This window comes from Colletotrichum gloeosporioides, assembly GCF_011800055.1.
Source record: "Colletotrichum gloeosporioides strain Lc1 chromosome Unknown consensus_32, whole genome shotgun sequence".
NCBI lineage: Eukaryota > Fungi > Ascomycota > Sordariomycetes > Glomerellales > Glomerellaceae > Colletotrichum > Colletotrichum gloeosporioides.
Window position 1 is genome coordinate 170,656 of NW_025544677.1, and position 26,914 is coordinate 197,569.

Consider the following 26,914-nt stretch of genomic DNA (forward strand, 5'->3'; position numbering starts at 1 on the left):
GCCTTTGGGTTACGGGAGAATTGTAACGACATAAGCATGGTATTCCAAGCCGAACTTTCAGGTTTTCATAATTCATAACTCCATCTTGTACCTTTCGAAGGCCTCAACTGCGTCTTTGACTTGAGCGTCCATGTCTACCCCATTTGTGAACATGCCACCTTCTTTCATCTGAGCCCGCATGTGATCTAAGTCAATCTCGTCTGCGTCTTGGCTGTAAAGTCTGCCAAACTCTCGCGTGATATCCACAACTCTTTGACTTCGCGGGCGTCGAATCTCGTCGAAGGCTCTCAAGCCTGGCTCAATCTCGTCAACCGATGTCAGCCGATGGAAGATGCCTGCGAGTATGGAGCAATCTTCGATGGCTTGGGCAGCTCCGTTTCCTGCGTGGGGTAGGGTTGCATGGGCGGCATCACCAAGCATGGCTACATGTCCTTTATAATATGTCGGTGCATGCTCGTGATCTTGCAAGCTCCAATCCTCATTGTGGCTTTGCTCGACGGCCTAATCCACATGGCTCAGTCATCCGTTTGCTCATGGTATCACCACGAATACTTACAGATATAAGGGCATCAATTTCTGGTAGAAACCCTTTCCACAGACCCGAGTTGAATGGCGCCCCTTTTTGCGGGCATTTGGTGTCTCTTTGCAAGCAACCTATGCTGTAAGTTTGTCCGAGATCGACTGGAATGCCTATGATGAATCCATAAGGGGTGCAATGGCCGATGGCGTTATCGATGCAATGCTGCGGAATGATTTGTTTGGCCTCTGTCATGGGGATTGCTGAATGAAACTGCCGCCATTCATCGTGGTTGACGGGCTTAGTAGCCGGATGTTCGGGCCCAAGGATGAATTTCCTGGTTGGGCTGAAAGCTCCCTCGGCCCCGAACACGACGTCGAAAATGTCATTTGTGCCGTCCTCGAAACTGACTTTGACTTCTTTGGTGATAGCATTCTCCTCGAGGTCGACTAAGCGTTTGCCGAAATGCAGTCGCGCCTTGGGCATGACCTCGTCTTCCAGGAGTCCTTCGATGAAGTGTGCTCGATGGACCGTCCTTCTTCCTTTAGCTCTCCCCAGTTCTGCCACCAAAGTTCCTGCATGTTTCCCGGCAGAAAGAAAGAATTGGGTTGCCATCTCCATATTTTCCTCGTTGGCCATGAAGTGGGACTTCTTAAAGTACGCTTTCTTGATTTCTGGCTATATGAGATCCATGGATTTGATGGCATTCGCATGCAAAGCGAGGCCAAACCCTCGGAATCGAACGTTGGGGTATCCTTCAAATAGGTGAAGGTCAAGATGAGGGTAGCTGAGGAGGCCGATTGATAGACAACAGCCGGCGATGCCGGCACCCACGATGCCTACACGCACACGACGGGGTTGGAAGTTATCACCCATGCTTCAGATTGTTATGGTGATTTTCTCAGTACCTGATTTTGGCTTTGGTGGTTTTGTGTAAATCTTTGAAGCACAAAGTGCGGGGTATTACAGCTTTATCGGTTCCAGGTCAAATAGAGGATTCCAATCCATGGCGTGGGTCACCTCCATACATCATGGTGCTACGTCGACCCATGGCAGCGAACCAACACAACGAGCATCGTACCATTTCTCCACTGGAGATTTATTCATGCAGGTCTCTTAGCTACACAGTCCAATAAAAGTGGCTTTTGCAGCAGACGAGTCGCACTTGTCATCCGGGCCAGGCGACTCATTGAACACAAGTTCTGTCATTGAAAATACGTTTGGCTTGAATGATAAGAGGTCGCCACTTACCCTATTCGACGGCCAAAACAGCGCATGCTTATATTACTGGCACAGAAGTACTGCCAAGTGAACTTTGGGTAAATGAGTCCTAGGAACCATCATTCATTCGTTTCCGCTGCTGGACTCTCTCAAACGACTGACAGGTTCCCCTCGATCATCGGTGGAAGGGGAACAAGTGTTGGCAAAAGAAAAGCGATGTTGATGATAGGTAAAGCCCCTCCAAAGAGGCTGTAGTGGTAAGATCTAAGGAGGGGTCAGACGGACACGACATCGACATTAAGTGCATATTACATGCTATTATACTCTAGGTGTGATGGTGTAGCCCAAGTAATCAGTGACTGAGCCGCAAGGGCTCTGCTCTTATTCTGGGATTCCTAGCGACACTGAATTGAGACAGAATCATGTTTGCCGGAGATGCTGTAGATGTTCGTATAGTGACGGCCATGCCAGACCTGTAAAAGATACTAGACAGTTAAGTAGTTGACAGACCAGATCAGTGTCACCAATTAAAAGCAGCATTGTAACGCGTCGATGAGTAAATGTGATTCAATGGAACCGATATGTTCATAGTAGTTGATTAATGTTACAGATGTTACTCATTCATATCTACAAGAAGCCCTGAAGACTTCAGAATATGTTCAGATTGAATATCCAGGACGCTGCATTAGATGCGACGGAGCGACTTCATGCTGCGTCTGGCGGCGGAGCTGAGGCACTGAGAGTACCACTCGTTCTGAACGACGCAAGAGGTTCCGGCGGCGCAAGTCGTGGCGCCAGTCCAGCCGCTGCCACCGCATTGACTCCAGGCCTGGGCAGTAACAGTCGAAGAAGAACCGGAATCCGCGGCAGCAGGCTCCTCGGTGGTGGTCTCCTCGGTGGTGGTCTCCTCGGTGGCAGCAGGGGTGGTCGCGGCGGCGGAGCTCTCCTCGGTCGCGGTCTCCTCGGTGGAAGTCTCTTCGGTCTCGGTGGTAGGGGTGGCGGCCGTGGAGGAGCCGACGTTGGCAGGTCCAGCGCTGCCCTTGACGAGGGCGGAGACGCCGGTGGCAGCGACGGGCTCGACGAGGTAGTCCTTGAGCTTGGAGAAGGTGGACAGGGCGGTGGTCTCCTTGAGAGCCTTCCAGGTACCGCTGGAGGAGTCGACGCTGTTGACCTGGCAAGCACGGCCGATGGAGGAGGTGCAAGAGCTGGCGGACGAGGCGTCGGGGACGTTGAAGCTGTTGGAGTAGGCCTCGCCATCGTAGGGCGTGTCGACGGACTCGAAGGCGTTACCCTCGATCAGGGAGACGGTGCCGGAGTACAGCTCAAAGGAGTGGCCCTTCATGTTAGAGAACAGGTTGTTGGTCGCCTGGAACGTTCCCTTCTCGCCGAGCTTGGGGGCGCGGCCGGAGACGTCGTGCCAGTAGTTGCGATCGAGGGTCATCTGGTCGCCGTCACCGTTGAGCATCATGGTCCAGTAGTGGTTGCCGTTGCAGGAGGCAGAGGTGGTGGTGACACCGTCGAACTCGTTGTTGGAGATGGTGGCGCGGGAGCCGTCGTAGTGGCTGACGATGAACTGACGGCCGACCAGGGAGATCTTGTTGTGGTCGATCCAGACACCATCGTTGCCTCCCTACAGGAATGTTAGCAATCGACACAGAATGATTCGAGAAGTCGAATAGAGTTTTACCTGGAGATCAATGGCATCACCTCCCCAGACAACACCGGGGTTGAGGTTGGTGATGGTGATGCCCTGGATGATGACGTTCTTGGCGTTCTTCTGGATGCGAAGACCCTTGCCGTTGAGAACACCCTTGCCGTTGGAGCCGATGATGCTCTTGTTGCTTCCGACAACCAGAGGCTCGGTGCCGGCGACGTCGTAGGTGACAGTAGCGACGGTGTTGTCGCTGGTTCCGCAAGACAGGTCTCCAAGGTACAGCTGTCCACCGTTGGTGGAGCTGCAGCTCTTGCGGTCGCAACCCGCTCCAGAGGCCGACTCGCCGGTGAAGTCGTACTCCTTGTCGATAACAATGGTACGGGCGGTGTCGTCGGAGAGCCACTCGGCCAGCTCTTCGGCGGAGGACGGGGTGGCAGCCTTAGCGCTGCCACCGCCGGTGACGCCGGTGGCAAAGCCGTACGCCGTGCCGACGACCGACTGAGCGGAGGCCGTGCTGGCGGCAGCGGCAGCAAGGATCACGGATGCTGAGAAACGCATTGTAGCGGAATGTGGGGTGGAACGAATGTGGTTTTTGTTAAAGAACGGATGCGTGAAGTCGATAAACGAATGACTCGATCACGCCGGCGCGAACTTGAGTCGAAGCTGAAGTTAACACTGGGAAGAGACGTCGAAAAGGAGGTTGACACAGAGAACCAACAGGTCAGTTCATCGAGAACTACCTTCGTACTTTAATAACAAGTCTAAACAGTGAGGCTCGAGCAGAATCCGATAAAGTGGCCAAGGGCCCACACAGCGGCAAGACTACCAAAACCGGGCGGCTGTTTGGTGAACTAAGCCGAAAGTGAGAGCCAAGACTCTGGGCAGCGGGTAGGTGGATTCAGGAACACCTAATTTTCAGTTTCTTACTCGCCATAGCTGGCAAGGCCCCGTACTGGCGCATGCAATCAACGACCCCTTTCATTTGAGCGAGAGCAAGAGAGAAACTAACTCCGGAGCTATCCGCTGCGATCAGATTTCCCAAGTAGGATGGACCTACGCAACAACGTTTGCTTTCTCGGGTTTTATCTACGGTAGCGGGATAATCCCGACTTCATACTAAGCCTACGCAGCACGAGCTTCAATCAACTTGAAACAATGACGCCTGACCTCTAGCCTCTGAGGCTCTCCGCTAATACTTTCCTAATTCCCCGCCAGTAATCCATAGGCTCGGGATCGCTAACACGTCCTCGTGATTGGCTGATCGGCTAGTTTTTCCAGTTCTGTACGAGGACTGCGCTGCTTCTTTGAATAATCAAAGTGCTGGTTGACGCTGATGATTATGATGCCATCACGAGCATATCTGCGGCGTGCCAGAGCGCCTCCTTGTATGATGCAGCGTGAATGAAAGGTAAACTTTTGGTCTCAGTAGCCTCAAGTTCTCAATTCAGTAGTCTCAAGATTATTGGGTTGAACCTGTTGATCCATCATTCATCAGCAGAAATCCTACATTCCCTCCCAATCCTGCGTCCAACAGCTTCTGCCCCTGACAAGGATTGGTTCCAGCCCATCTCCGCGCCCTGTGACTGGGTGGGTCGATATCGTCCTGGCGAATCGTATCCCGTTCATCTCATGAAAGCCAACAGAGACTGCCACAATCGAGTTGCGGGGAAGTGCGGTAATGGCTCATTACGCGAGTCTGGTTGGAACAGAATGTAAAGTGGAAAGGTCCTTTAGAATCTCCACGTGAGGAACTGAGGCTTCCTCTGCCAATCCAAAGGAATGGCAGCTCTGGCAGTTCTAGCCTTGTAGCTTCAAGGTCCTGATGTCAGAAGTATCGAACTCCACGCATGATCTTCGTCACCTGCACCATATTGCCAGAACTGCGTCAGATGAAAGCCGTCAATATCACACAACTGCTAGAAGAGTCCAAGACTAGAGTACCGAGGGACGTTGAGAAGGACGTAATCTTTAGAAATCTACGGCCAAACGGCGGACGCAAGGCCTAGATGTATGATGACAATAAACTTTGCTGCCCTAGAATAGCGGAAAGCCTTTTTGACAATCGGCATTGCGCACGGGGACTCTAGCTAAGGAACATGATCTTCTCGTTAATGATGGATATTCTCCACCTATCCGTGACAGAAAACCTTTTCGGTTCCATTTATAGACAGTGAGTCCAGGTCTATCCTCGCAGTCGGGAGGCTAGACTGCAAAAACAAATCGGCGGGGGCCTCCTCAAATGGTAGGTTCACGCTGCACAATCACTTGCAGAATACCCACACTACGACCATAGGACTTACCAACATTTGCAAGGACATATAATGGTTTACTGGTTTCTAACCATCACCACTGCTCGTCACTTTGGATAGCTTGTATGTTTATGACTCCTCCGGTGAGGACCATTACTTCTCAAGGCCTTGGTGCCGCAAAGCTGATTTCTTTTCGACAAGACCACAAAAGTCTACATAGTTGTCTGGTACTTCAGCCACCATATATGATGACAAAGGCTACGCTAAGGAGGCAGACGTCTATTGAAAACGCTAAAAACAAGATCTATCATGATGTCGTATTAACATAGAACACCATTACGCATCAAGGGTTCTCCATAATCATCCTCATTCACCTTCCATTCGTCGGTCAACTTCCTGACCTGATAGTTTGTGGCCCATCCCAGCTCCGTTTCAATGTCAGAGAGCAGCTTGAGAACTAACTCCTGCTCCGGTCGCTCGTGGAACGACTGTCCCGCAACAAATAGTGGCTGTACGGAGTGGATGCGGACAGCATCTGGGGGATCTGAAAGGCTGATCCCGCATATCTCCTTGCCGTGTCGGAGGACCTCCCTTTGGATGAGACGGTATGACCTCAGGCGCGCTGACACTGTCGAACGGATCGCTGTCGACTCTTGCGGCCGATTAACCAGTAGCAAAATGCAGGCCATGTGATAGCTCTGCATTGTTGCTGCGCACATGGGTATGTCGTACCATATCGTCTCCATGTCCTTGACATTCTCTCCGCCCTCCGTCGATGTGGTGTAATTGGTTCTGGCGCTCGGGGCAAATGTCCGTGGGAGGCTTTCGTACCATCTTTGAAGCTCCATCTCAAGCTTCTCCCATCGCTGGAGGAGCAGCTCTTGTGTGACCCCAAGAGACATGCGTTGGCCCGCTGGTCTGGAGTAGTCTTCCGGGTTGATGCCGTCTCCCGAGGTGATGAAGTTTACGACTTTTCCGAGGAGCCAGAGGAGCTCGTTGCTTTTCGAGTCTTCGTCTACGTCGGTCGAGGCACGGATATCGGCAGTGCAAAAGGGGCTGAAGGGAAGGAGAAGGCTGTTTTCGTCTGTCGCTAGGCCAAAGTTCTGCCAGAGCCGAACATGGTCGAGGTTCAGACGAGTTTGCGTCTCGCTGATGACTATTGTCAATCATTCGATTAGTTTTTCTGTTCTTTGCGTCAAGAAGGAAGTTTCTCCCAAAAACACTTACAGGCACAGAGAAAGTCCTGCCTAGCCAAGCTCCAGAATATTGGCCCCTTGATTGGGGACTGTGGAATGGGTACTGGTGAGCAACCAGTAAGGTTATTATCTGACGCGGAATACAGCGGTAGAGCTGTCAGATGCGCCTTCCATGCATTGCCCGGAGCATTCATCAGCTCGTACATGCACAGAATGGCAACTGCAGCGAAGGTATCGGTGTGTCGACCACCATCCATATCTCGGGTATCATCGCACCCACCGAGGGCAATGGCATGCTTCAGGCAGCGGATCGCTTGATGATAATATCGGACGGCATGGTATTGCCAATCTGGTGTCCTGGAAGTCGGAGAGCTAAGTGACGCTCTAGCGCTGCGGCTAGATTGTTTCTCGCAGTTGTTGCTTTGAGTTCGTGATAGATGCTTCGCTGCTAGGGCGCAGATGGCTGATTTGAGCAGGGGCCTTGTTGTTGCCCGTATTGGTATCTTGCAAGAGAAGTGCGCACTTGTGTCGAAGAGGTCCATCCTGTTTGCACAAATTAGTCCTTAACTCTATCTTATCTTCACTCATGAGCTTTGCAGTACCATTGCCCTGGACCTTCTCGGAAATGTCTGAGAAGTTGAAGCCCAAGAACACTTGTTTCTGGGTCGTTGATACCTTCATCCACAGGAACATCATCGTCTGGTTCGAGTATCGGTGGTGTGTAGACAACAGAGCTTGGAGGGCCCCTCTCTGCAGGAGATACATTTTCGAAAGTTTCGTTGTTACTGTCGTTCAACAAGATATCTGGTGTGTTTTGAAGTTCTCGCGGAGGCTCTTGAGCGCAATCTATCCGCGACACCGCGTCTGGTTCAAGCCGACTTCCCGAATCTTGTGAGGGGGGCGTCGGTAAGGTGCTATCCCACCGGGCCGGCGGGATATCGTCGGCGTGAGTATAGGTAATTCCATCATCAGCATTCCGAAATAGCAATTCGTCTTCGAAAACCGTCGTGTCATCTTCGTATGGGTTTACGATGTTCACAAACGTGACTGGGGGCCGGTCAGCAACCTCTCCGTCCACTACACCGTTGAAGCCAGGGTGGACTTACGGTCGCCGGGAATGTCAATCCAAACATGATCTTTGGCAAACAGTCCCTCAGTTGCAGCACGCCCTGCTAATGTCTTCTCTTGTCCTTGCCCAAGCAGACCTTGAACGTCAAAATGGCGGAACTTCGTGTCTTGTGAAAAGATGCATTCTCTATCAGATTTCGTACACTGTCCGCACGTAGGCTTGGCTTCGTCGCACTTGAGCTTTCGCTGTCGACATGTCAAGCTGCACAAGGTTAGTGCAAGCTGGCTTGCTGAGCAGTTGACAACGCGAGGGCCCACCATCCATGATGCGAGCGCATGTTGTCCAGAGCCCCAAACAGGGGGGGCGTAAGCCAGGATGTCTCCTATTGGAAGACGTCGAAAAGTCTGCCCGCACTAGACTGGAGTTGGAACGAACGCGGCATTTTGCGCGAGACAAGAGTCCGATACTTTCGAGGCCGTGAATCAAATTCCGGCTGGTTGTTCGGACACCGACATGAAGAGTTTGTGGAGAGGGAAACAGATACGAGTGTGTGGGATGTTATGCGGGACAGAAGCAGGAAATCGTTCCGGTGGAACACAAGAACACGTCAGTGCGGGGACTTAGGGAACTTCCAGAGCGTCGATGGTCTGGAACCTCAACAGTAGTGTAAGCGAATGTAATCCAATTCTCAAGTGATCCACGGGCTGTTTCAAGTCTTTCTAAGGGCGCGAATACTAGCTGCGTGGTGAACCGCATTAGCATACTCCCGTCAGCTGCAACTGCAGTTTGGCGAGAAGCCGGCTGACGTATTTTTCGCCGCTTAGGGCAAACCAACTGGCCAAGTGCTTACAAGGTCCGTTGTATTGTTGGCTTCAATTATGCAAGTGACGATAGTTCACCATGTATGGGTCGATAGCGGTCGTATGACATGGAAGCGAACAAGACGCTTCCGAGTGTATCAAGAGTCCGGTGGACATGAATCAACACGAAGTCGGCAATATTTCCTTTTTGAAGAGGCGACAGTCGCCGAGGACAGTCAGCAATCGTCAGACATGTGAGGCGTTCGGCAAATTTCCCTCTTCGAATTGAAGCGCTTATTCTGCCTAATCTGGCAGCGCAAGTGGCGCATGCTGATTCGAGTGTGTCTCGGTTTCGCTTCTCGTTCTAATGGCAGCTTTGCCGAACTTACTCAGCAGTTGGCAGCGATGCTGCAACTGATGCCAGCTGGAAAAGTCACCGGCTATTCCAAAGTTGGTAAATCCGACGATGTCTTGCGCTGTGTGAAAAGTGTGCGCACGAGGACCTTGAGAACTGGCAATCGAGCCGAGTCATTATCAACTACATGTCACAAGCACGTTTGCGGTGAAAGAGACCTTTTCACAAGCATGACATTAAGAAACCCAACCATCGTGTCATGTGCGGCTCTTATCGGATTTTCTCCTTGTGGGAAGACCGGTCGGCTCGATGCCTGATCGAGACACGATTAGAAATCTATGAGCAATGCCAGACGCAGCCACCAGCTCAACATGCGGGCCCCGAAGATGTTTAAAGTATTCCGGACGAGCACAACCCATGGCCGTGCTGTCGGTAGCCAGTCTGTATTATAGCAGAATTCTCATCCGATACCTCGAAGCCCGAGCCTTCAAGAGAATGCAATTCACCAAGATGCCGGCGCTCTACGTCAGAGCGTCCATTGCCACGGGGGCGGTTATGATGTTATGGGGGTATGTTTTCTTTCTGATAGTTGAGAAGATTTTCGACTGATGAATATTAGACTTGACACTGGTAGCATCGGCCCAATCACGGCAATGTCAACCTTCACCGAGTCCTTTGGCGAGTTCTCGGCAACCGTACACGGAGCCATCGTCTCGACTCTTCTTATAACCGGAACGATCAGTGCCCTGCTTGCCGGTATGTTGGCAGACCAACTCGGCCGAATTGCCATGATTTCTACTGGCGCAGCTGTATTTGGAGTCGGAGCCGCCATCGAGTGTGGTGCTGTACACCTGGCAATGTTCATCGCTGGCCGAGCTATCAAGGGCTTGGGAACAGGACTATTCGTCAGCACCGTTGCCGTCCAGGTCTGCGAGATCACGCCGGCGAAGACGAGAGGATTCTGGGTCGCATTTTCCCAGTTCATGCTCACCGTCGGGCTTGCCTTGGGTTACTTCATGTGCTACGGCACAGGGCGCATTGCTGGGTCATCCGCTTCATGGCGAGTGCCCCTGGCTATCGAGTCAATCCTTGGCTTTGGCTTTGCTGCGACAACTCTACTCGTGCCGCCATCTCCCAGGTGGCTGATGGCAAAGGGCCGCGTCGAGAAAGCTCGCTTGGTCGTCTCGCAACTCGGGATCAGTCAGGAAGAGCAGCAAGAGATGTTAGCGCAAAAGGGTCAAGTCACTGTCCACTCTCCCAAATTGAGCATGCTTCAAAACATCAAAGAGACATTCAAGGACTTCCGCAAGGCCTTCTCTGGGCCGTACCGCTCCCGTACTGCTTTTGGGTGCCTCTTATTGATTTTCCAACAAACAAGTGGGATTGACGGAGTCCTGTACTACGCCCCGCTCATGTTTCGACAAGCAGGCATGGCCTCAGAAGAAGCAACCTTCCTCGCATCTGGAGTCTCGGCCTTACTGATTATGGTGGTAACCATCCCGGCTACCATCTTCGCCGACAAGTGGGGCCGACGTACTTCGACTCTCGTGGGAGGCATCGGCATCACCATCATCATGTTCTTGATAGGATCGATGTACGCCGCGGACCTGGTTCATCCTGACGGTGGCGCTGGGAGATGGGTCGTCATTATCTCCATCTACATGTTCGCAATCGTCTTCAACATGACTTGGGCGATCTGCATGAAGGCGTTTTTGGTCGAGAGCCTCCCTCGTGAGACAAGATCAAGCGGCGCGGCGCTGGGGCAATGTTCCAACTGGCTTGCCAACTTTGTCGTGGCACTCACTACGCCGCCATTTCTCGCTGCCTCATCCTACGGTCCCTACTTCTTCTTTGGAGGCTGCACACTGCTCAGCGTGATCTTCTGCGCTATCTGGATGACTGAAACAAAGAATCAAAGTCTTGAGGCCATCGAAGCTGCTTATCTACAGCGAAGGCTAGAGAAAACTGGGGGAAAGTCGCAGTGGAGTGTGAATGTAAATGAACAGACGACGGACACATCGGAGAATTCCAGTGTCATCAGTCCTCGCCGAGAGCGGGAGAGCTGGCTGGGGGCCGCGGCGGCAGCGGGACACGTCCATCCAGCTAGGGCGCTGGCAAGTTAGGTTGTGAGTAAATAAGAGGATTTTACGGTACCTCCGATGATAATCTGACGGATAGACAAAAAGATTGGGGCACATGGATGAATGTTCAAATAATAGATAGACGAGTGCAAAATTGCATTTCACTTTCCCAGCTTCCATGTCCCAACATGAGCCTCGGCAGGTGACCCAGTCCTTTTCGACACTATGCAGACTGGATGATTGATTTTACTCGAAGACATTCGGGGTGAAGCTCGCAAAAATTTCACCTTTTCGATATCCCGTCTGCTTGTGAGGTTAATTACCCCATGTGGTTTCTCCTGGGATCTGGGAGACCCATCCCACTTTGCAGCGCCACCTCGTCACCTTCAATTCTTCTGCCAGAGCCGCCAGTGGATCTCCGGTTCTGATACATTATGATATCATTCTTATCATTGATCACTGCATGGGATTTATGAAAGGAGATACTTAAAGCCCGTGAGACGGTCGGAAAAATTGCCTTGGATTTGAATGGCAAGACCGGACGAACGGCAATCTCCCTACAGCATCACCACGATGGTTGAAAGGAACACATTGACCAAAACCCCAAGATTTATCCGGTCTCAATCATGCTTCAATGACGATACTTGTGTCGTTTATATACGGGTGCTGCGTGCAGCTCCTCAACCAGCCACTGCGATATCCCTTCGCATTGTCACAGAATCACCCTTGCACGTCTTGAGAAAGTCTGTTTGAGCTTCCCTTTAATAAGGCCTTCGAATTTCTTCAATATTACCGTTCTTTGAGGTACTCGATTTGAATCGTTGATTAATAAGCTTCATCATGACACACGACGTTGAAGTGCTAGTCATTGGTGCTGGCATGTCCGGCATTGGCTTAGCAATCCAGCTCATTCGCCAACATAAGACAAGAAGCTTTGAGTTGATCGAGAAGTCAGAGAGCGTTGCTGGGACAGGGTGGGTGAATTCATACCCAGGATGTGGATGCGATGTTAGTCAACCCTCGATCTTTCATGCCGCTCATACTCATGGACCAAAACAGGTGCCATCTCACTTTTACTCTTACTCTTTCGAGTTGAACCCGAACTGGTCCCAAACGTATGTCTTACAGCCTGAGATTTATCAATATTTCACAGATGTGGCAGACAAGTATGACATCCCGAAACACGTCCGCTTTCGACAAGTTGTGGAATCTGCCGAATGGGACACCCCCTCGGGCACGTGGATCGTCACCATAAGAGACTTGGAATCAACCCAGATCAGACAACGTCGCTGTAAGATTCTAGTCTCTGCTGTCGGAGCGTTGTCAATCCCGAAGAAGTGTGACATTCCCGGGGCATCTACCTTTCAGGGACGGATGTTCCACACCGCTGAATGGGACCATTCTCTTGAATGGAAAGGCAGAGAAGTTGTGGTGATTGGTAGGTATGGTGTATCTGCTGTCTAAAAGCGCGTGCTAATGGTTCTTAGGAAACGGCTGCAGTGCCACGCAAGTCGTTCCTGCGATTAGCGAGGGCGATGAAGCTGCCAAGAAAGTCACTCAGTTCAGTCGCCAATCCCACTGGCTCGCAGAGAGACAGAACCCAAAGTACTCTGACTTGTTTAAGTGGACTATGAAATGGGTGCCTTTTGCCATGCGCGCATATCGTGCGATGCTGTACTGGGAAAAGGAGAAGGGCTTCCAGGGCTTTGACACCGCCTCCGGCGCAGAGATCAGAAGAAGCTGGTCTGAGGAAGCCGCTGCTTACATTCGAGCCAACTCACCGGCAAAACATCGAGACTTCCTGGTCCCGAAGACGGAGATTGGATGCAAACGCAGGGTCAATGACACGGGGTATCTTGCCAGCTTGCACCGCGCGAATGTCGAACTGATCTACGATGACCCAATCACTGAGATCACCAAAGATGGTGTTAGCACTACTTCTGGCCGCCATGTATCTGCCGATGCTATTGTTCTGGCAACCGGATTTGAGACGCAGAAGGTCTTGTCGCCGATGGAGATCTATGGTAAGGACGGCGTGAGCATCAACAAACACGTAAGTCTACCAATATTTACTTCTGCTGCCATGAGCTGAACCATTGCTAGTGGGAGATAGTCAGCGACGGCTCGCCCTCGTCTGACTTCGGTACCTGCCTCTCCGGATTTCCCAATTTCTTCATCATGATGGGACCCAACACCCTCAGCGGCCACCTCTCAGTCATTTTCAACACTGAGTGTCAGATCAACTTCACCATACGCGCGATAACACCGATCCTGAAAGCCTTGCACAGCCGTAGGTCTTTGCTCCCTGCAATCGGCAAGCTCACGGATGTCATGGAGGTTACACCCGAGGCCGAGATGCGGGACATCAACGAGACTCAGTATAAGGCAAAGGGGCTTGTGTGGGGAACTGGGTGCACCTCGTGGTTCATTGACCCGAAGACGAACAGGAACACCATAATGTTCCCGGATTAAGTTTTGGCTTCGAAGCGTCTTCGTTTCGTGGAACGACCTGAGATATACCACATCCGCAGCTGCTATGAAGGAAGAACAAGGCGGTAGAGGAGGCTTGGGTTTACTTGCGACCGTTCTGGCCGCCGGATTGGTCGCAGTCGGCGCCTATTTGTTCAACTGATGTCATGCCTCTTCGAATAGAGTATAAATGCACACTATGGCTGTCTATCAATAACATTGTGATCACCAGTGGTGTCTGAATCTCGTCGTGGACTTGTTCCTGTATTTTGCAACTTCCGACCTTGGCCTAGATCAGCTGAAGGGCTTTCTCTAATGCACCCCTCTCACGTTCCTGGTGGCGTGCAGGTGGCAGCCCACTCCTGTCAGGGGAGATACATTCAAGAGAAAGGCTAGAAGATGTGCAGATCTACCTACCGAATACGGTCGACTACCAGCCGGTCGGAAAGCAATGGCATTTTCAGGTGACTTTCTCTTACTTCATCGGAAGTCGACACCTTCCCAACAAGACGTAGCCGGATGCATGTTGTAAACGTACCATTTGCTCAGGTACAGACCTGCCATGGTTCAATCTCGTACCCCGGGTTTGTCTGGCTTGATATGCCGTCAGTGGGTCAAATGATGAGGCGATCGGGTGCCTGACCTAGACTTTGATGGCGCTCTTTCAAGGTTTACTGGGGCGTAAGGCGTGCCCAGCGGGCGTGTTTGGCGGGCACTAGCCAAGGTCCGCAGTGGGGAGAGCTGGCAGCAGCACAATGGTCAATGTAGGATGCTTTGCAGGCAGCAAGTCTTTGAACTGTGTTCTGCCACTATGTTCTGTATGTTCTTGGTACTTGGCTAATTTCATTCACCTGCGGAAGAGCACGTTTCGGTCGTAGATCACGGCTTGGAGTACGTGATCGGGCGGCCCGGTTTAGTGCACGAATACAGGGATGAACTGTACACACAGGGGGCATCATCGCTGGCCATATGTTCATGAGCGATGGACATTTCAACTTGAAGTCAACAATTCAGCGTCCAGTTCAGTCCAAGATAACTTCAGTGACTTGTCTACATCCATTCTGGAGGTGAAAGCACAGGGGCATCATCTTCAATCTGAACAGACAAGTGATGTCAACTGACACATCCTGAATGCCTTTAAGGTTGTGGGTGGAGATGAGCATTTAAGCTGCCAGATATGGTTAGCAACTAAAGACAGGCTTAACACAGGCCACCAGCTTATCTCAGTTGCGCGTGGCACTAGCCCACTGCTTCCCGTCGCTTCTCACATCCCCATGCTCTCTTCATTCGGATCCTCTGTCCTCTGTTGACAATCGTACAAGCGAACCAGACGCTGTGTTCTCCTAAGGTATCTTCCTTGGTGTCAAGCTTGCCGCGAGAGGCCCGGATAGCCGATCGGAGGCAAGTCTGGTGCATTGCGGCATTTTTCTTGTTATCTTAGCTACGGTCTACAAACCGAAAGTCACTGACGGCCACACCGGCTTCCTCCTCATTAGATCCTGGAGTCTCGACATCATAACGAGCTCCGATAACGACCTTTAATGTTCATCCTGTACAACCCAGTCAGTAACATCTTCTCTGCCCACCGCCGTGTGCCCAAGCACCGCCGGATGTAACACTCGAGCAAACTTGCACCACCGACTCGCGCTCTTGTGCCTGGGACGCGCAGAAGGGTAGAGAACGGATGGGCATCCCACCCCCAGACTGTTGATACCACCTTGCGGGACGCATCCAGCACCAACACCGGACCCCCCACACAGGCTCAAGATGGTAGGTCGGAAGGCCGCACGCAATCCGGACTCGAACTATTGGCCCCCGCCCGGGCTGCGCCGTTCCATCCGCCTCGTCCCAACAAGGAAGCTCGTGATACCCTTGGCAGCTCATCATCGATGACCCAACCTTCATCGGCATGCTTCCTCCGCGACGGCAGCTATATCCACGAGAAGAGGGGTCTCAAGCGGAAATTGCTTTCTGCTTGCTCAAGATAACCGCACCTTATTAGGACGCCAAGCCTGCACCTCTGTCGCTTCCCACCTGGCCATTCTCTGTCTTGGCTTGCATCGCCGAGCGACGCTTTGCAACTCTGCACTCTCCCCGCCATGCGACGATGTACGAACGCACCAAGGGTAGCTAGCTGCTTGCCACCAATGGCTCTATCCAATGGACATGATGTTGGATCCCCAGCATCACGTCTTTGGCCGGGGAGATGAGCTAGGTAGCTTCCTCGGCCTCATCTCGACCCTAGCTTCTTGCATGGCGAGTCGCTCACATGGGGCCATTGTCGTCTTTTGCCCAGAGGGGCTCCATACGCGCAGTCTGCTCAGCTCTCCGAGAGAGCATGAGGGTGGCTACTTAACTACCAAGGCTCCTCGCGATGCTTGGGGTTGAGCTCTATTCCGGTAGCTTTGCGCCCCGCGAATCTCCGTCGTCTGTCAGAAAGCCGGCAAGATGCGCATCTCGGCCACCGTCCCAGCTTTCGTCCTTACTCTCCACCTCGGTGGCGCTGCGGCACTTGTTCCTCGCCAGGAAGCCGGTGCCGACAGTGAGGTGATCGCCTATGTAGCCAAGAGCTTCATCATTGAATACGCTCCAGTGAGTGCCCGCTGCGAGGGCTGCCGCCCTAGGTTGTAGTCCCCAGCTGACACTCACCGTCTTCTAGGGATCCAGTGCGCGTCGTCGTCGCCAGAACGTCGCATCTACCGACGGCATCACGGTCGTCAAGGAGTTCGCCAGCGATGTGTTCTCCGGCGCCAGCATCGAGACTGAGACTTATACGCTCGACACTCTCGTTGAACTCCCCGACATCCTGAACGTCTGGCCAAATGAGCAGGTCAAGCTTGGGCCGGTAGAGCCCCAGGCTGTCGCCGTTGAAGAGGCACCGGCTTATACCACTCATAACGCCACTGGCGTGACCAAGCTTCACGCCCAGGGTATCTTCGGCAAAGGCGTCAAAGTTGGTGTCGTCGACACCGGTATTTACTATGACCACCCCGCGCTCGGCGGAGGCTTTGGTCCTGGTTTCAAGGTTGCTGCCGGTTATGACTTCGTCGGTGATGGTCTGTACCCACAAAGCGGACCCAAGGCTCCCGATGAAGATCCCAAGGATACTCGTGGCCACGGAACTCACGTCGCTGGTATCATCGCCGGCAAGAATGATCTGTAAGATATGCATCATCCTGTATGGTATGGGCCGGACTAATTGGCTATAGCTGGTCTGGTGTTGCTCCCGAAGCGACGCTTCATGCGTACAAGGTCTTCTCTAACGCCGCCTCTACCGATTCCGCCACTCTGATTGAATCTTTCCTCGCTGCCTACGACGACGGGGTTGATGTCATCACCGCCAGTATCGGCGGTACCAACGGATGGTCTAACAACGCCTGGGCCGAGGTTGCTTCCCGTCTCGTTGACGAGGGTGTCGTTGTCACCATCTCCGCTGGCAACAGCGGATCTGCTGGTCCTTTCTATGGCAGCTCTGGCTCCTCCGGCAAGAATGTTGTTGCCGTCGCCTCCATCGACACGGAGGTCTTCCCGGCGATCCCCTTCGAAGCCACTTTCGGTGACTCCGACACTCGCCGCATCGGCTACCTCCCAGCTGAGAGCTACTTCCCCAGCACCATCACCGACTGGCCCATCGTTGCTCTCAACACAAACACCGAGGACCCCGCTGATGGCTGCGAGCCCTACCCTGAGGGCAGCCCTGACTTGACGGGCAAGATCCCCTTGGTCCGCAGAGGAACATGCACGTTCCAGACCAAGCAAGAGAACCTGGCCGCTCTTGGTGCCAAGTACATACTGATCTACAACAATGCTTCCCCCATGACTACACCTGGTACTAGCAACACTAACTCTGAAATTGCCTTGATCAGCGCCGATTCTGGCGTCTCTATTATCGAGGCTATCAAGGCCGGAACCAACGTCACTGCTGACTTTTCCAACAACCCCGAAGCCCCTGTTGCCCTGGATTACCCTGCCGGCAACCGTCCCAACACTTTCACCAGCTGGGGTCTTCTCTGGGACAACCAGCTGAAGCCTGACGTCGCCGCTCCTGGAGGCAACATCTTCTCGACCTATCTCGACGGCAGCTACGCTATTCTTAGCGGTACGTCGATGGCTTGCCCCTACGTTGCTGGAGTCGCCGCCCTCTACATCAGCCAACACGGTGGCCGTAGCGTTCAGGGCAAGGGTTTTGCTCGGGCTCTCTCCCGCCGTATCATCTCCAGTGGCTATGCTCTACCTTGGTCTGACGGTACCGCTACCGACTACGGCTACACTGCTCCCCCAGCCCAGGTCGGCAACGGCATGATCGACGCCTGGAAGGTCCTCAACTACGACACCCAGCTTGAGTTCGAGAAGATCCAGCTCAATGACACCCGCTACTTCAGCCGTTACCATGATGTTACCGTCACCAACAACGGCGACTCGGACATTACCTACAAGTTCTCTGTCCAGCCCAACGCTGGTGTGGACGCCCTCGCCTGGATTCCCGCTTCTGGCGGTCTTCCCGGCACCAAGCGCGTCAAGACTTTTGCCCAGCTGTCTCCCAAGACATATACTCCTGACATCAGCCTGCCCCGCGACTTCACCCTGAAGGCCGGCGAGACCAAGACCGTCTCTGTCAACTTCAACAACCCAGACAACCTCGGCTGGAACACCACTGGCCTGCCTCTGTACGGAGGCAAGGTCCTCATTCAGGGCAGCAACGGTGAGCAGGTGTCTGTTCCCTACGCCGGCGTTGGAGCTGATCTCCGCAACACCCTCGGTGGTGTACACGAGGCAGGATGGCCCATCTCCGTCTCCACAACTGAAGAGATCGACATCAGCGAGAAGGCCTCCTACACCTTCGACCTCAGCACCGGCGCCCAGGACTTTCCCAAGATCTTCCAGAAGCTCCTCTGGGGATCTCGCCAGGTTCGTTGGGACATCTACGAGGCAGGCTGGACTGAGCGCCAGTGGACTTACCCTCCCGTCGTCGGACAGAACGGCTACATCGGATCCGCAGCTTCCTGGGTTGGCTCTGGCGAGGTTGAGGTCTTCGACCCGGAGCAGTACGACCCCGACGAGACTTTCACCTACCCCATCACTGACATCTACCGCAACACGGCCGCCAGCTACCACGAGCACTGGTGGTTTGGCAAGCTGGGCAACGGTACCCAGATTGCTCCTGGCAACTACACCATCCGCTTTGCGGCGCTCCGGCCATTCGGCAACCCTACGCATGCGGACAACTGGGATGTCTTCAAGACCCCGCAGATCCAGGTTCTGGGACAGTACTAGATTAGCGCGCGGTGGAATGTAGTAAGACGTAATCACGGATACATAATATGATCTGGTAATAGCATAATGTAAACAGTCCATCCAATTATTCCATGTGCGGCCATACCCGTAGGCAAGCTATCAGAATTTTCGGTGTCATTATCCTCGTCCGTGGAATCCCAGCCAGTCAATCCGTGGATAATTTTGTGTCACTTCTATGTAGCTCCGACGAACGTATCACTCCGCATTGGATCTGGGAACGATACGATGCGCAAGTCGACCTCCAAAATCGCGCATCTTCTGAAGGCGGATTGTGATGCATGACGCTACTTCAGCGATCTACGCAATGGAGCAATGATTCGCCTGCTTAGAGCTCAAACATACGTCGCTTCAGCAACGAGGTATCCACTTCGCGAACATGCGTGCATATATCGCACATATTGTTGCCTGTAGGTAGTAAGACTGGAACGGCCATAACCTGATCTCGGAGCGGGGAGAGGGGTCTCACGGCCCGCGCCGCAGCCATGCGGGATGTTACTCGGGAAGCGAGGGGCCGGGGGTCGAATATGGGCTGAAGCATACGTCAGTCAGATCAAGCTGGCCTTACATGAATTCGATTCTATGCATGTGAAAACGCGAGAGGGGAACTTTCATTCGATCTTGGAAAATGGACAGACCATGCAATCAATGGTGTTGGAGCAACCCTTCCGCACATTATGAGTGTTTATAAGACACCCATGGGTCCTCGCAAATGATCATCGAACAAGCCCCAAGACGTCTGTGCCATTCAGCTACATTGGCACCCGGAACCTTTCAATAGCCTGTGGCTTCTATGCTTTTCTAGCTGAATAGGACCCATTCAGTGTAAAAGATGACGATCGAAGAGCGACCTGACCAGTTCACCAACACCCGCAAAGCCGACTTCAACTCGATCTATAACCAATCAGATCCAAGAGCATACTTCAAGGCTCTCACTCCACTTCAGTATCAAATTCCACAACAAGCACTTCCGTTCGTGGAGCGAATCCTCGATGTCTCTTCGCCTTCGAAAAGTGATGAAAATGTCAAGCCTCGTAAAGTTCTCGACGTGTGCTGCTCGTACGGAATAAACGCCGCCCTCCTCCGCTACGACCTCACACTCGATGCGCTATCAGACCATCTCGCATCTTCTCCCAAACAATCCGGCCGGGAACAGATTATCTCCGACAAGCGTTTCTTCGCATCCAAGCTCATCCACCCGGAGATCGAAGTCCTAGGTCTCGACATTGCTCCTGAAGCAATTGCCTACGCGGTGAAGACGGGCCTGCTGAAAGATGGATGGGCAGAGAATCTCGAGACATCTGACCCATCACTCTCACTGCACGAGGGATTAAAAGACGTTCAGGTGGTAGTTTGCACCGGGGGAGTGGGCTATGTTGGCGCGGACACCTTCTCACGCATTGCTGACGCGGTTAAAGATTCTTCGAAGCTGTGGATGGTGACATTTGTGCTCAGAGTCTTCTCGTTTGATGGGATTGCGGACGTCTTGGAGGAGAAACATGGTCTCGTGACAGAAAAGGTTCCCGGAAAGTTTTTCCGTCAGAGAAGGTTCACGTCAAGGGAGGAGCAGAGTGCTGCCGTCGCTGACGTGAGAGCAAGAGGTTTGGATACAATGGGACTAGAAGAGGATGGATGGTTTTACGCGGAATGCTACGTGACGAGGCCGCGGGCCTGCGATTCCGACTTGGTGATATCCAGGGCAAGTTTTGGCACATTTGAGTGTGCTTTTTGCACCATGGGATAGATGGGATGAATGTTGCATGTCAACACAAAAGACACTCTCAAGCATGAAAGTTGACTTGATATACACGAGTGCTATGTGCTTTTCTAAAATATGTACTCAACAGTTGGGTAATATGTACCGGATGAAGATGTCAAATTAATGAGGCCCAGCCTCTGTACCGCACGTCCTCAACTTACGCCACGATGGCGATGTCGATGCAGCTTTCGTAGGTCTGCTTGTTGGTCTCGGCGTACCAGAACCACTGGATAGCGCACTTGCCACCAACGTTGCAGGAGTCGGCCAGGGTATCGGGGATAGTGACGTTGAAATCGGCTACACCCTCAATTAGTACATGACGTTACTCCCCGTGAACATTGTTTCGACTTACTATCAGCAAGGGGGTCAGGGTTCTCGGTCGGCCAGTCGTCCCAGGTGATGAGAGGCTCACCGATCGCGGTGTTTGTCGCGAGGTCAATGACGGAGATGTTCTGAAGTGGGTTAGTATGCCGTCAAACATCAACTAGGGTGCGGATACGTACGGCGTGGCCTGGTCTGTGGCCGGCGACAAGGTCGATGTGGAAGGGAATGACCTGTCCAGCAGTGACGTTCATAAGGAGGTCCACGTTATCCTCCCATTGGTATCCACGGCACATGAAGGCATTGCACTTGTAGTCGGCGTCGGCAACTGCGATGGCGTTCTCGATGGGTCCGGCAAGATCGCTGTCGAGCTTGTTGGTGACTGCGGTACCGCAGAGCTCTTCCTGCTTCGTTCCGGTCTGTCGATCAAAGGTCAGTTCGGAGCCGGTATGATATGGCGATCGGATCCGGGGCTTACCGTGCGAGGCTCCGGGGTCTGGACGACGCCGTGGCCCCAGACGCCGGTGACCAGAGCCGCAATGACAGCTTGAGTGAACAACATGTTGCAAGTCTTTTGGGTTTCGGAAAACGTGCCGATGAGTGACGATTGCGTAAAAGCAGAGTGCCGGTTTCCCGTCCCTGGGCAGAAAAAGAGGCGGTTTTAAAGAATCAGATACAAAAATCTCCTAGAGCCCGATTGGGACGTGTTTCGCGGGTAGAGATTAAAGGCGGCAGATGGATCGACAGGAACTGTTCCTCCGCCGTTGTTTAATTCATCGCATACGCGTGGCACCCTCTATTCCCGGTGATTTCTCCACAAATGGCAGGGCAAGTGCCGCCAATTAAGCCCCTGATACAATTAACTTGCGGCACCGCGGCTTGCGCTGTAAACAACCAAGAAACCCACCAAAGCCCCTGGCGGAACCGCAAAATGAAAAGAAAACATGCAGCAATTGGTGGAGTTTTCGAAGAGTTGGCACCGATTGACTGGATCTCGAATGCAACAAAGGGAGGACCAAATCATATGGAAAAGGGGGTTGAAACTGGGATCATATTTCTTGACGCCAAGAAACCAGATTCGGACGAACTGGCCAGGTGAATGTTTGGAGCTCCATACATGTGAGCGTAACATATGACCGCTTCACTTGGACGACATCCGAGACAGTTGAACCGGCTTCAAAGATCTATGGATGCGATGATGGTTTGTGTAAGAGTCTTGCGTTACACAGTCTCGATAGGCCTCAGGGCAATCTTAAACGTAATATCAAAAGAGAAGGCCTGGACTTACATAGTATAATTCCATGTACGAGACAGGCGAGCTGCGCTGCTGCTCAGCCTGCGCACGCGGTGTGAGGTCACTAACTATTTTCACTGAAGGCCTCACCCACGCTGCGGGTACGCTATCCGGGGCCTGAACGGAAGTATGCCGATTTCGTGGCCGCACCCTCGAGTCGCATTTATCACACAGCCTAGGGCCACCTACAGTGGATAAACCCTTAAAAGGCCGCGGTGTGGTCAATCCAAAAAAAAAAAAAAAAAAAATCGTCTTGTTCTTTCGTTGGGTCGACGGAGTGTAGAGATCTCGGTACACTGCGGAACAATAGATCAGCCAGGGCGCGATGGAAAGATTAGCGCTTGAGTACCTAAATGTACCTACCTGCTAGTACATCATGATGAATAATCCCATCGCCAGACACGCCAGCAAAAGACGGAAGTTCAGATAAGATTGTTTCCTTTCCCCGCATTTGAATACTAACTCGTCAGCGCAAGGCATCAATCCAGCAAAGCATCAATTGCGACGACTCTATCCCTGGAAGACCTGGGCAACAAATATGCCTGTCCCTATCCCACCTGAATCTCGCTTCATCCCGAACAACGTCCGGGAAGGAGAGTATCTCACGTTCTCGGGTGCTTCGGAAGCCCTCATTCATGAAGCGCTAACGCATGTCCTCGTCGACACGCCGCCACTAGCTGAATACTCAAATGACCAATGTCGTGGTCTCTTCCGGGGCCCTACATCACTCACCTTTTTGCTACTGAAGCTCAGCGCGCAGTATCCGTCCATGCAAGTACAAGATCAGTTGCTCAGCCACTGGGCAAGCCTCTATGCATTGGCCAAGCGCCCCGGAGAGAACTCTGCCCCTTGCGGTCTAGCTTGTGAAAGCGTTGCACTCTTAGCTGTTCAGACAATGATGGATGAGGCCAATGCTCCTGCATTTTGCAGTGAGCTAGACCGACTAGTTGCTGAAGATCATCCCTTCGAGCTACTGTTTGGCTATGCTGGACTGCTATACATGATCCGCGCGGTTGAATCATGGGTAACTAAGTTCCGCACACGCTGAAGACCTTCAACTGACCTGGAGACAGAGACCCGAAGTCGCATCCTCTCTGACTCTCGTCAAAGCCCGGATGGTGGAGAAAACTCTCGGGGCCGGGCCCGGGTGGGTCTTTCGGGGCAAGCGCTACATCGGCGCCGTGCACGGAGACATCGGCATTTTGACCCAGCTCCTCTTGACAGACCCGAAACTTGCTAGCAACTCGATGATCAAAAGTTCTCTGAGACGGCTGCTAAGTCTTCAGCGAGAGGATGGCAACTGGACGACCAAGGATGACGATGACATTCGATACGAAGGTCTTGTTCAATTTTGTCACGGGGCTCCAGGGTTTGTGGACTCTTTAGTGCACATCCGCCGCCTTTTCCCGGATATGCACGACATCATGGATGAAGCCATTGAACGCGGACAACAGGCAGTATGGAATATGGGCTTGTTACGCAAGGACCCCTGCATTTGCCATGGGATTTTGGGCAACGCAATGTGAGTATCCATCTTCTCATTCTGCCTTTACATCAAGATTGTGTTGACCAAACCAGGGTACTTCCTCCCGGGCCACGGAGAAGCCACTTTCTAGCGTGGGCCTTGCCGTCGACTATTGAAGAGCAGCGGCAAGAGGACGAAACCCTATTCGTCCCAGAGAGTCCCCAGAAGATGTCGGCATGGTTCAACTATTGGCCTGGCGTGGCATGGACGTGGTCTCAGTACGCAAAAGAGATACCCGGGGTAATTCTATATTCCGAAGTCTAGTGGCAGGCTTTCGTGTGTAGTTTGAATATCATGGCATGATTGTCTTTGTTCGACGCCACGATGCTGAACATATTGCTGAGTTATTTCGAGGCACCCTTCCTCGACTCAGACGGTCGAAGTGTCCACGACAGCCGCGTCATGGTTCTTCTCTTGCGATGGAAGATTGACGATGAGAAGGTACAGAACGTCCTGCAAAATGTTTTAGTGGTGTGTTCTTGGATTCCGCAACCGTTGTGCTGTAGCACTTACCTTTTGGAATAGACTCTTGATCATGTCATCGATAGTTCCAGCTGGCCCAGCCATCTTCTCTTCTTCAGCGGCTTTCTTAAGCCGTTTCTCTTCCGCTTTCTTTTCCTTTTCTAAAGCCTTCTCATTCTCTACTCTCATGCGCTTTTCTTCGTCTCTGACCTTCTTCTCTCCCTTTTTCTTTTTCCTTGCCTGTTCTTCTCGCATCTTCTTTTCGACCTCAGCTGCTTTTTCCACTTCTTTCCGCCTCCTCTTTTCTTCTTTCTGCATGTCCTTCAGTGTGAGCGGCCCAATGAAGATACTTCCGTTGTTCTCCGTTGATTCTTTTGACTCGTCAACATGCTGCTCCTGTTTCACCTGTGGTTGAAAATGTGTCCCCGACTCCGTCGTGCCCTTCGACGGTCCGGTCTCTGCTTCTGCAATCTTAATCTTCTTTTCATCTTCGATCTTGTTATTGTTTTTTGCTGCATCCAAATCGACATTTCCCTCAGAAACAGTCTGTTTGCGCTTGTACTGCCACCGCCCTCCAGTGACCAGGGCGACAACGTCTCCGCTGGCGGCTGGGTGAGTCGGATCAGCGTATCGTGATTTGAATTCAGCTTTAGGTAGCGCCTTGGCTGCCGAGAGTTCTGGATTTTCGTTTACCCATTCGACTTGAGCTCTCTTATCCATGTAATCGTCAAGCCAAATCTCCGCCCGATCAAAGCCATTCTTCTTCTTTTGTCCATCTCCGCCTTCTACCAGTACCAGCTCGTTAGGTGCCGGGAACACAAGGGGTGCTGGGTCGGACCAATCGAGGATGTGGTCATGAGATTTCAACCGCTCTCCTAGTAGTTTCTTAATGCGGCCCAACTTCTCGTTCTCAGATGAGTTTGGCTCCGAAGATACTTTTTCGCCGTTTGATAATTCAACGGAAGGAGTTTTACCAGCTGTCTTACATCCGAAGTCGACAGGCACCTCCCCAGAAATGTCGTCAGGTCTCCAAGTTGCAACAAAACACATGAGACCCCGCGGCCTAAAGAAGTCCGCGTTCATCCGGTCTAGGAACTTGTTGGACTTGAAGCGACTTTGACCTTCCATGACGCCTTCAACTGCGATACCCAGCAAGATCCCAAAGGCTGTCAGAGCAGGATCCGGTGCAATGATGTCGGCAAGCCCAGCGAGGTTGATGGCATAAAGGTAGGGATTCGGTACCAAGGACTTGTTGAGGGTGTCGATGAAGTCCAAGAATGCGTCCTCGTCGATACCCGCGGCAGCAAGAACCGGAGCATAGGCTCTTACAAACCCCCGAACTCTTGTCTTAGGTCGTCTTTGAGGCAAGACGACGGGCATCGTGATTCCGCTTTTGATGTCAATGCCTTCATCAGATTTGATAGGATGTCTGTTGAGAAACGCAGTAGCTAGGTCGGTCGACTCTTTCACAGGCTCGCAGCCCCCATCTTTGTTGTTGCCAGTATTGAAGCCAAGTTGTGTCCCAGAACCGAATTCAACCTCGTCAAGATCCCAAATGGCTTCATGCACACGTTCGCAGTGGGACTCTTGTCCTAATTCTGGGGACCTCGGCTGTTCTTGTGAGGCCTCTGGGCGTTTGCGATCTCGTCGATAATGTGCGGCTTCCGAAAAGAAGCCAATACCCGAGGCTGAAGCTCTCGCAATGTCATCGACTATGTCGTCTCGTTTGGGGATGGTGCCGCTCGTTCTGACAAACGCCTTGTCGCGCTCGCGAACAAGTTGTTCAACAACACCGGAGGTCGCCTTGGACCAAAGCTCTTTTCCATCCTTCAAAAGCCCGGAGCTCATCGTGCTTAGTGCAATAGCATACACGTAGAGAGTTTTCAATGCAGGTTGGAACGTTGAGTGCCAAGAGATCGTCCCTAACGGAAGGGGGGAGGGTCAGAATGATGGTTGTGTCTGAATTACCTTTAGAAGAGCCGGTAAAACTCAGTAAGTGATGCAGAGGCTCACTATACCGATGGGCGGTAGAGCATGTATATATAGATGGGTCGTAATTTCAATCACGCAAATCGTGGCACATGCCTACTCTCGCACTCGCATCTGCTGCGCAAGCCTTTTGTGGCAAGGGTTCAGCTGTGCTTGGCATGTCAGCAGCCAAGCCGACCATGCAGTTCCGCGGAGAGCGAGATCTTGGCATGTATCTTGGTAACTAAGCTCTGCACCCAGAAGATTTGACACAGAAAACATTTCCGCACCTCAATCTTACTTACGGGAGACAAACAGAAAGGGCTGCTGACGACCGAAAGGGAAGCCTGGTAACACGATGTGGGCCCATAATTCAGCACACAGTAAGGTAGGTACGGAAACACGCAATTAATTCAAGGACCTGTTCGTAAGAATTCAAATCCAACACGTCGATACATCAATGTCGAGCATGGGAGATTTATATCAGATATAAAAAGCAATTTACCATGAAATTTCCGGCCAGGTATCTCCATCATCAAGGTGTAGAAATGAACTTCATCCCCTGTACAACGGGCATCCAGTGCCAACCCAGGATCGAGTACGCCAATGTCGGCTGACCAGAGTATCTCCACTCCCAGTAGCGATCTACAGCAGGGATCATCCGGCGTTGTGGCAGAGTGGT

General features: G+C 52.3%; 10 protein-coding genes across 10 annotated transcripts; 5 read left to right on the forward strand and 5 right to left on the reverse strand.

Annotated features, from left to right (window-relative positions):
• Positions 1 to 72: 72 nt before the first annotated feature.
• Positions 73 to 1,156, reverse strand: GCG54_00007086 (Salicylate hydroxylase; the record flags this gene model as incomplete). Its single annotated transcript, XM_045407074.1, has 2 exons — positions 73 to 501; positions 557 to 1,156. The coding sequence occupies 2 exons, from the start codon at positions 1,154 to 1,156 to the stop codon at positions 73 to 75; spliced, it is 1,029 nt and encodes a 342-aa protein (XP_045265995.1).
• A 1,267-nt stretch (positions 1,157 to 2,423) lies between these two features.
• GCG54_00007087 (putative pectin lyase F-1) lies at positions 2,424 to 3,950 on the reverse strand (the record flags this gene model as incomplete). The annotated part of the gene is made up of 2 exons (XM_045407075.1): positions 2,424 to 3,368; positions 3,426 to 3,950. The coding sequence occupies 2 exons, from the start codon at positions 3,948 to 3,950 to the stop codon at positions 2,424 to 2,426; spliced, it is 1,470 nt and encodes a 489-aa protein (XP_045265996.1).
• Positions 3,951 to 5,961: 2,011 nt separating this feature from the next.
• On the reverse strand, positions 5,962 to 8,243 carry GCG54_00007088 (uncharacterized protein; the record flags this gene model as incomplete). The annotated part of the gene is made up of 5 exons (XM_045407076.1): positions 5,962 to 6,797; positions 6,869 to 7,380; positions 7,440 to 7,884; positions 7,944 to 8,167; positions 8,224 to 8,243. The coding sequence occupies 5 exons, from the start codon at positions 8,241 to 8,243 to the stop codon at positions 5,962 to 5,964; spliced, it is 2,037 nt and encodes a 678-aa protein (XP_045265997.1).
• A 1,328-nt stretch (positions 8,244 to 9,571) lies between these two features.
• On the forward strand, positions 9,572 to 11,184 carry GCG54_00007089 (High-affinity glucose transporter; the record flags this gene model as incomplete). Its single annotated transcript, XM_045407077.1, has 2 exons — positions 9,572 to 9,630; positions 9,681 to 11,184. 2 exons carry the CDS (start codon positions 9,572 to 9,574, stop codon positions 11,182 to 11,184), a joined length of 1,563 nt encoding a protein of 520 aa, XP_045265998.1.
• Positions 11,185 to 11,982: 798 nt separating this feature from the next.
• GCG54_00007090 (FAD-binding monooxygenase ktnD) lies at positions 11,983 to 13,614 on the forward strand (the record flags this gene model as incomplete). The annotated part of the gene is made up of 4 exons (XM_045407078.1): positions 11,983 to 12,150; positions 12,202 to 12,580; positions 12,630 to 13,195; positions 13,246 to 13,614. The coding sequence occupies 4 exons, from the start codon at positions 11,983 to 11,985 to the stop codon at positions 13,612 to 13,614; spliced, it is 1,482 nt and encodes a 493-aa protein (XP_045265999.1).
• A 2,445-nt stretch (positions 13,615 to 16,059) lies between these two features.
• Positions 16,060 to 18,885, forward strand: GCG54_00007091 (Minor extracellular protease vpr; the record flags this gene model as incomplete). The annotated part of the gene is made up of 3 exons (XM_045407079.1): positions 16,060 to 16,203; positions 16,271 to 16,770; positions 16,821 to 18,885. The coding sequence occupies 3 exons, from the start codon at positions 16,060 to 16,062 to the stop codon at positions 18,883 to 18,885; spliced, it is 2,709 nt and encodes a 902-aa protein (XP_045266000.1).
• Positions 18,886 to 19,735: 850 nt separating this feature from the next.
• GCG54_00007092 (uncharacterized protein) lies at positions 19,736 to 20,647 on the forward strand (the record flags this gene model as incomplete). Its single annotated transcript, XM_045407080.1, has 1 exon — positions 19,736 to 20,647. One exon carries the CDS (start codon positions 19,736 to 19,738, stop codon positions 20,645 to 20,647), a length of 912 nt encoding a protein of 303 aa, XP_045266001.1.
• Positions 20,648 to 20,819: 172 nt separating this feature from the next.
• Positions 20,820 to 21,545, reverse strand: GCG54_00007093 (uncharacterized protein; the record flags this gene model as incomplete). Its single annotated transcript, XM_045407081.1, has 4 exons — positions 20,820 to 20,959; positions 21,015 to 21,114; positions 21,166 to 21,402; positions 21,462 to 21,545. 4 exons carry the CDS (start codon positions 21,543 to 21,545, stop codon positions 20,820 to 20,822), a joined length of 561 nt encoding a protein of 186 aa, XP_045266002.1.
• A 1,270-nt stretch (positions 21,546 to 22,815) lies between these two features.
• On the forward strand, positions 22,816 to 24,066 carry GCG54_00007094 (uncharacterized protein; the record flags this gene model as incomplete). The annotated part of the gene is made up of 3 exons (XM_045407082.1): positions 22,816 to 23,301; positions 23,351 to 23,799; positions 23,856 to 24,066. The coding sequence occupies 3 exons, from the start codon at positions 22,816 to 22,818 to the stop codon at positions 24,064 to 24,066; spliced, it is 1,146 nt and encodes a 381-aa protein (XP_045266003.1).
• A 105-nt stretch (positions 24,067 to 24,171) lies between these two features.
• Positions 24,172 to 26,112, reverse strand: GCG54_00007095 (uncharacterized protein; the record flags this gene model as incomplete). Its single annotated transcript, XM_045407083.1, has 2 exons — positions 24,172 to 24,255; positions 24,316 to 26,112. The coding sequence occupies 2 exons, from the start codon at positions 26,110 to 26,112 to the stop codon at positions 24,172 to 24,174; spliced, it is 1,881 nt and encodes a 626-aa protein (XP_045266004.1).
• Positions 26,113 to 26,914: the final 802 nt, after the last annotated feature.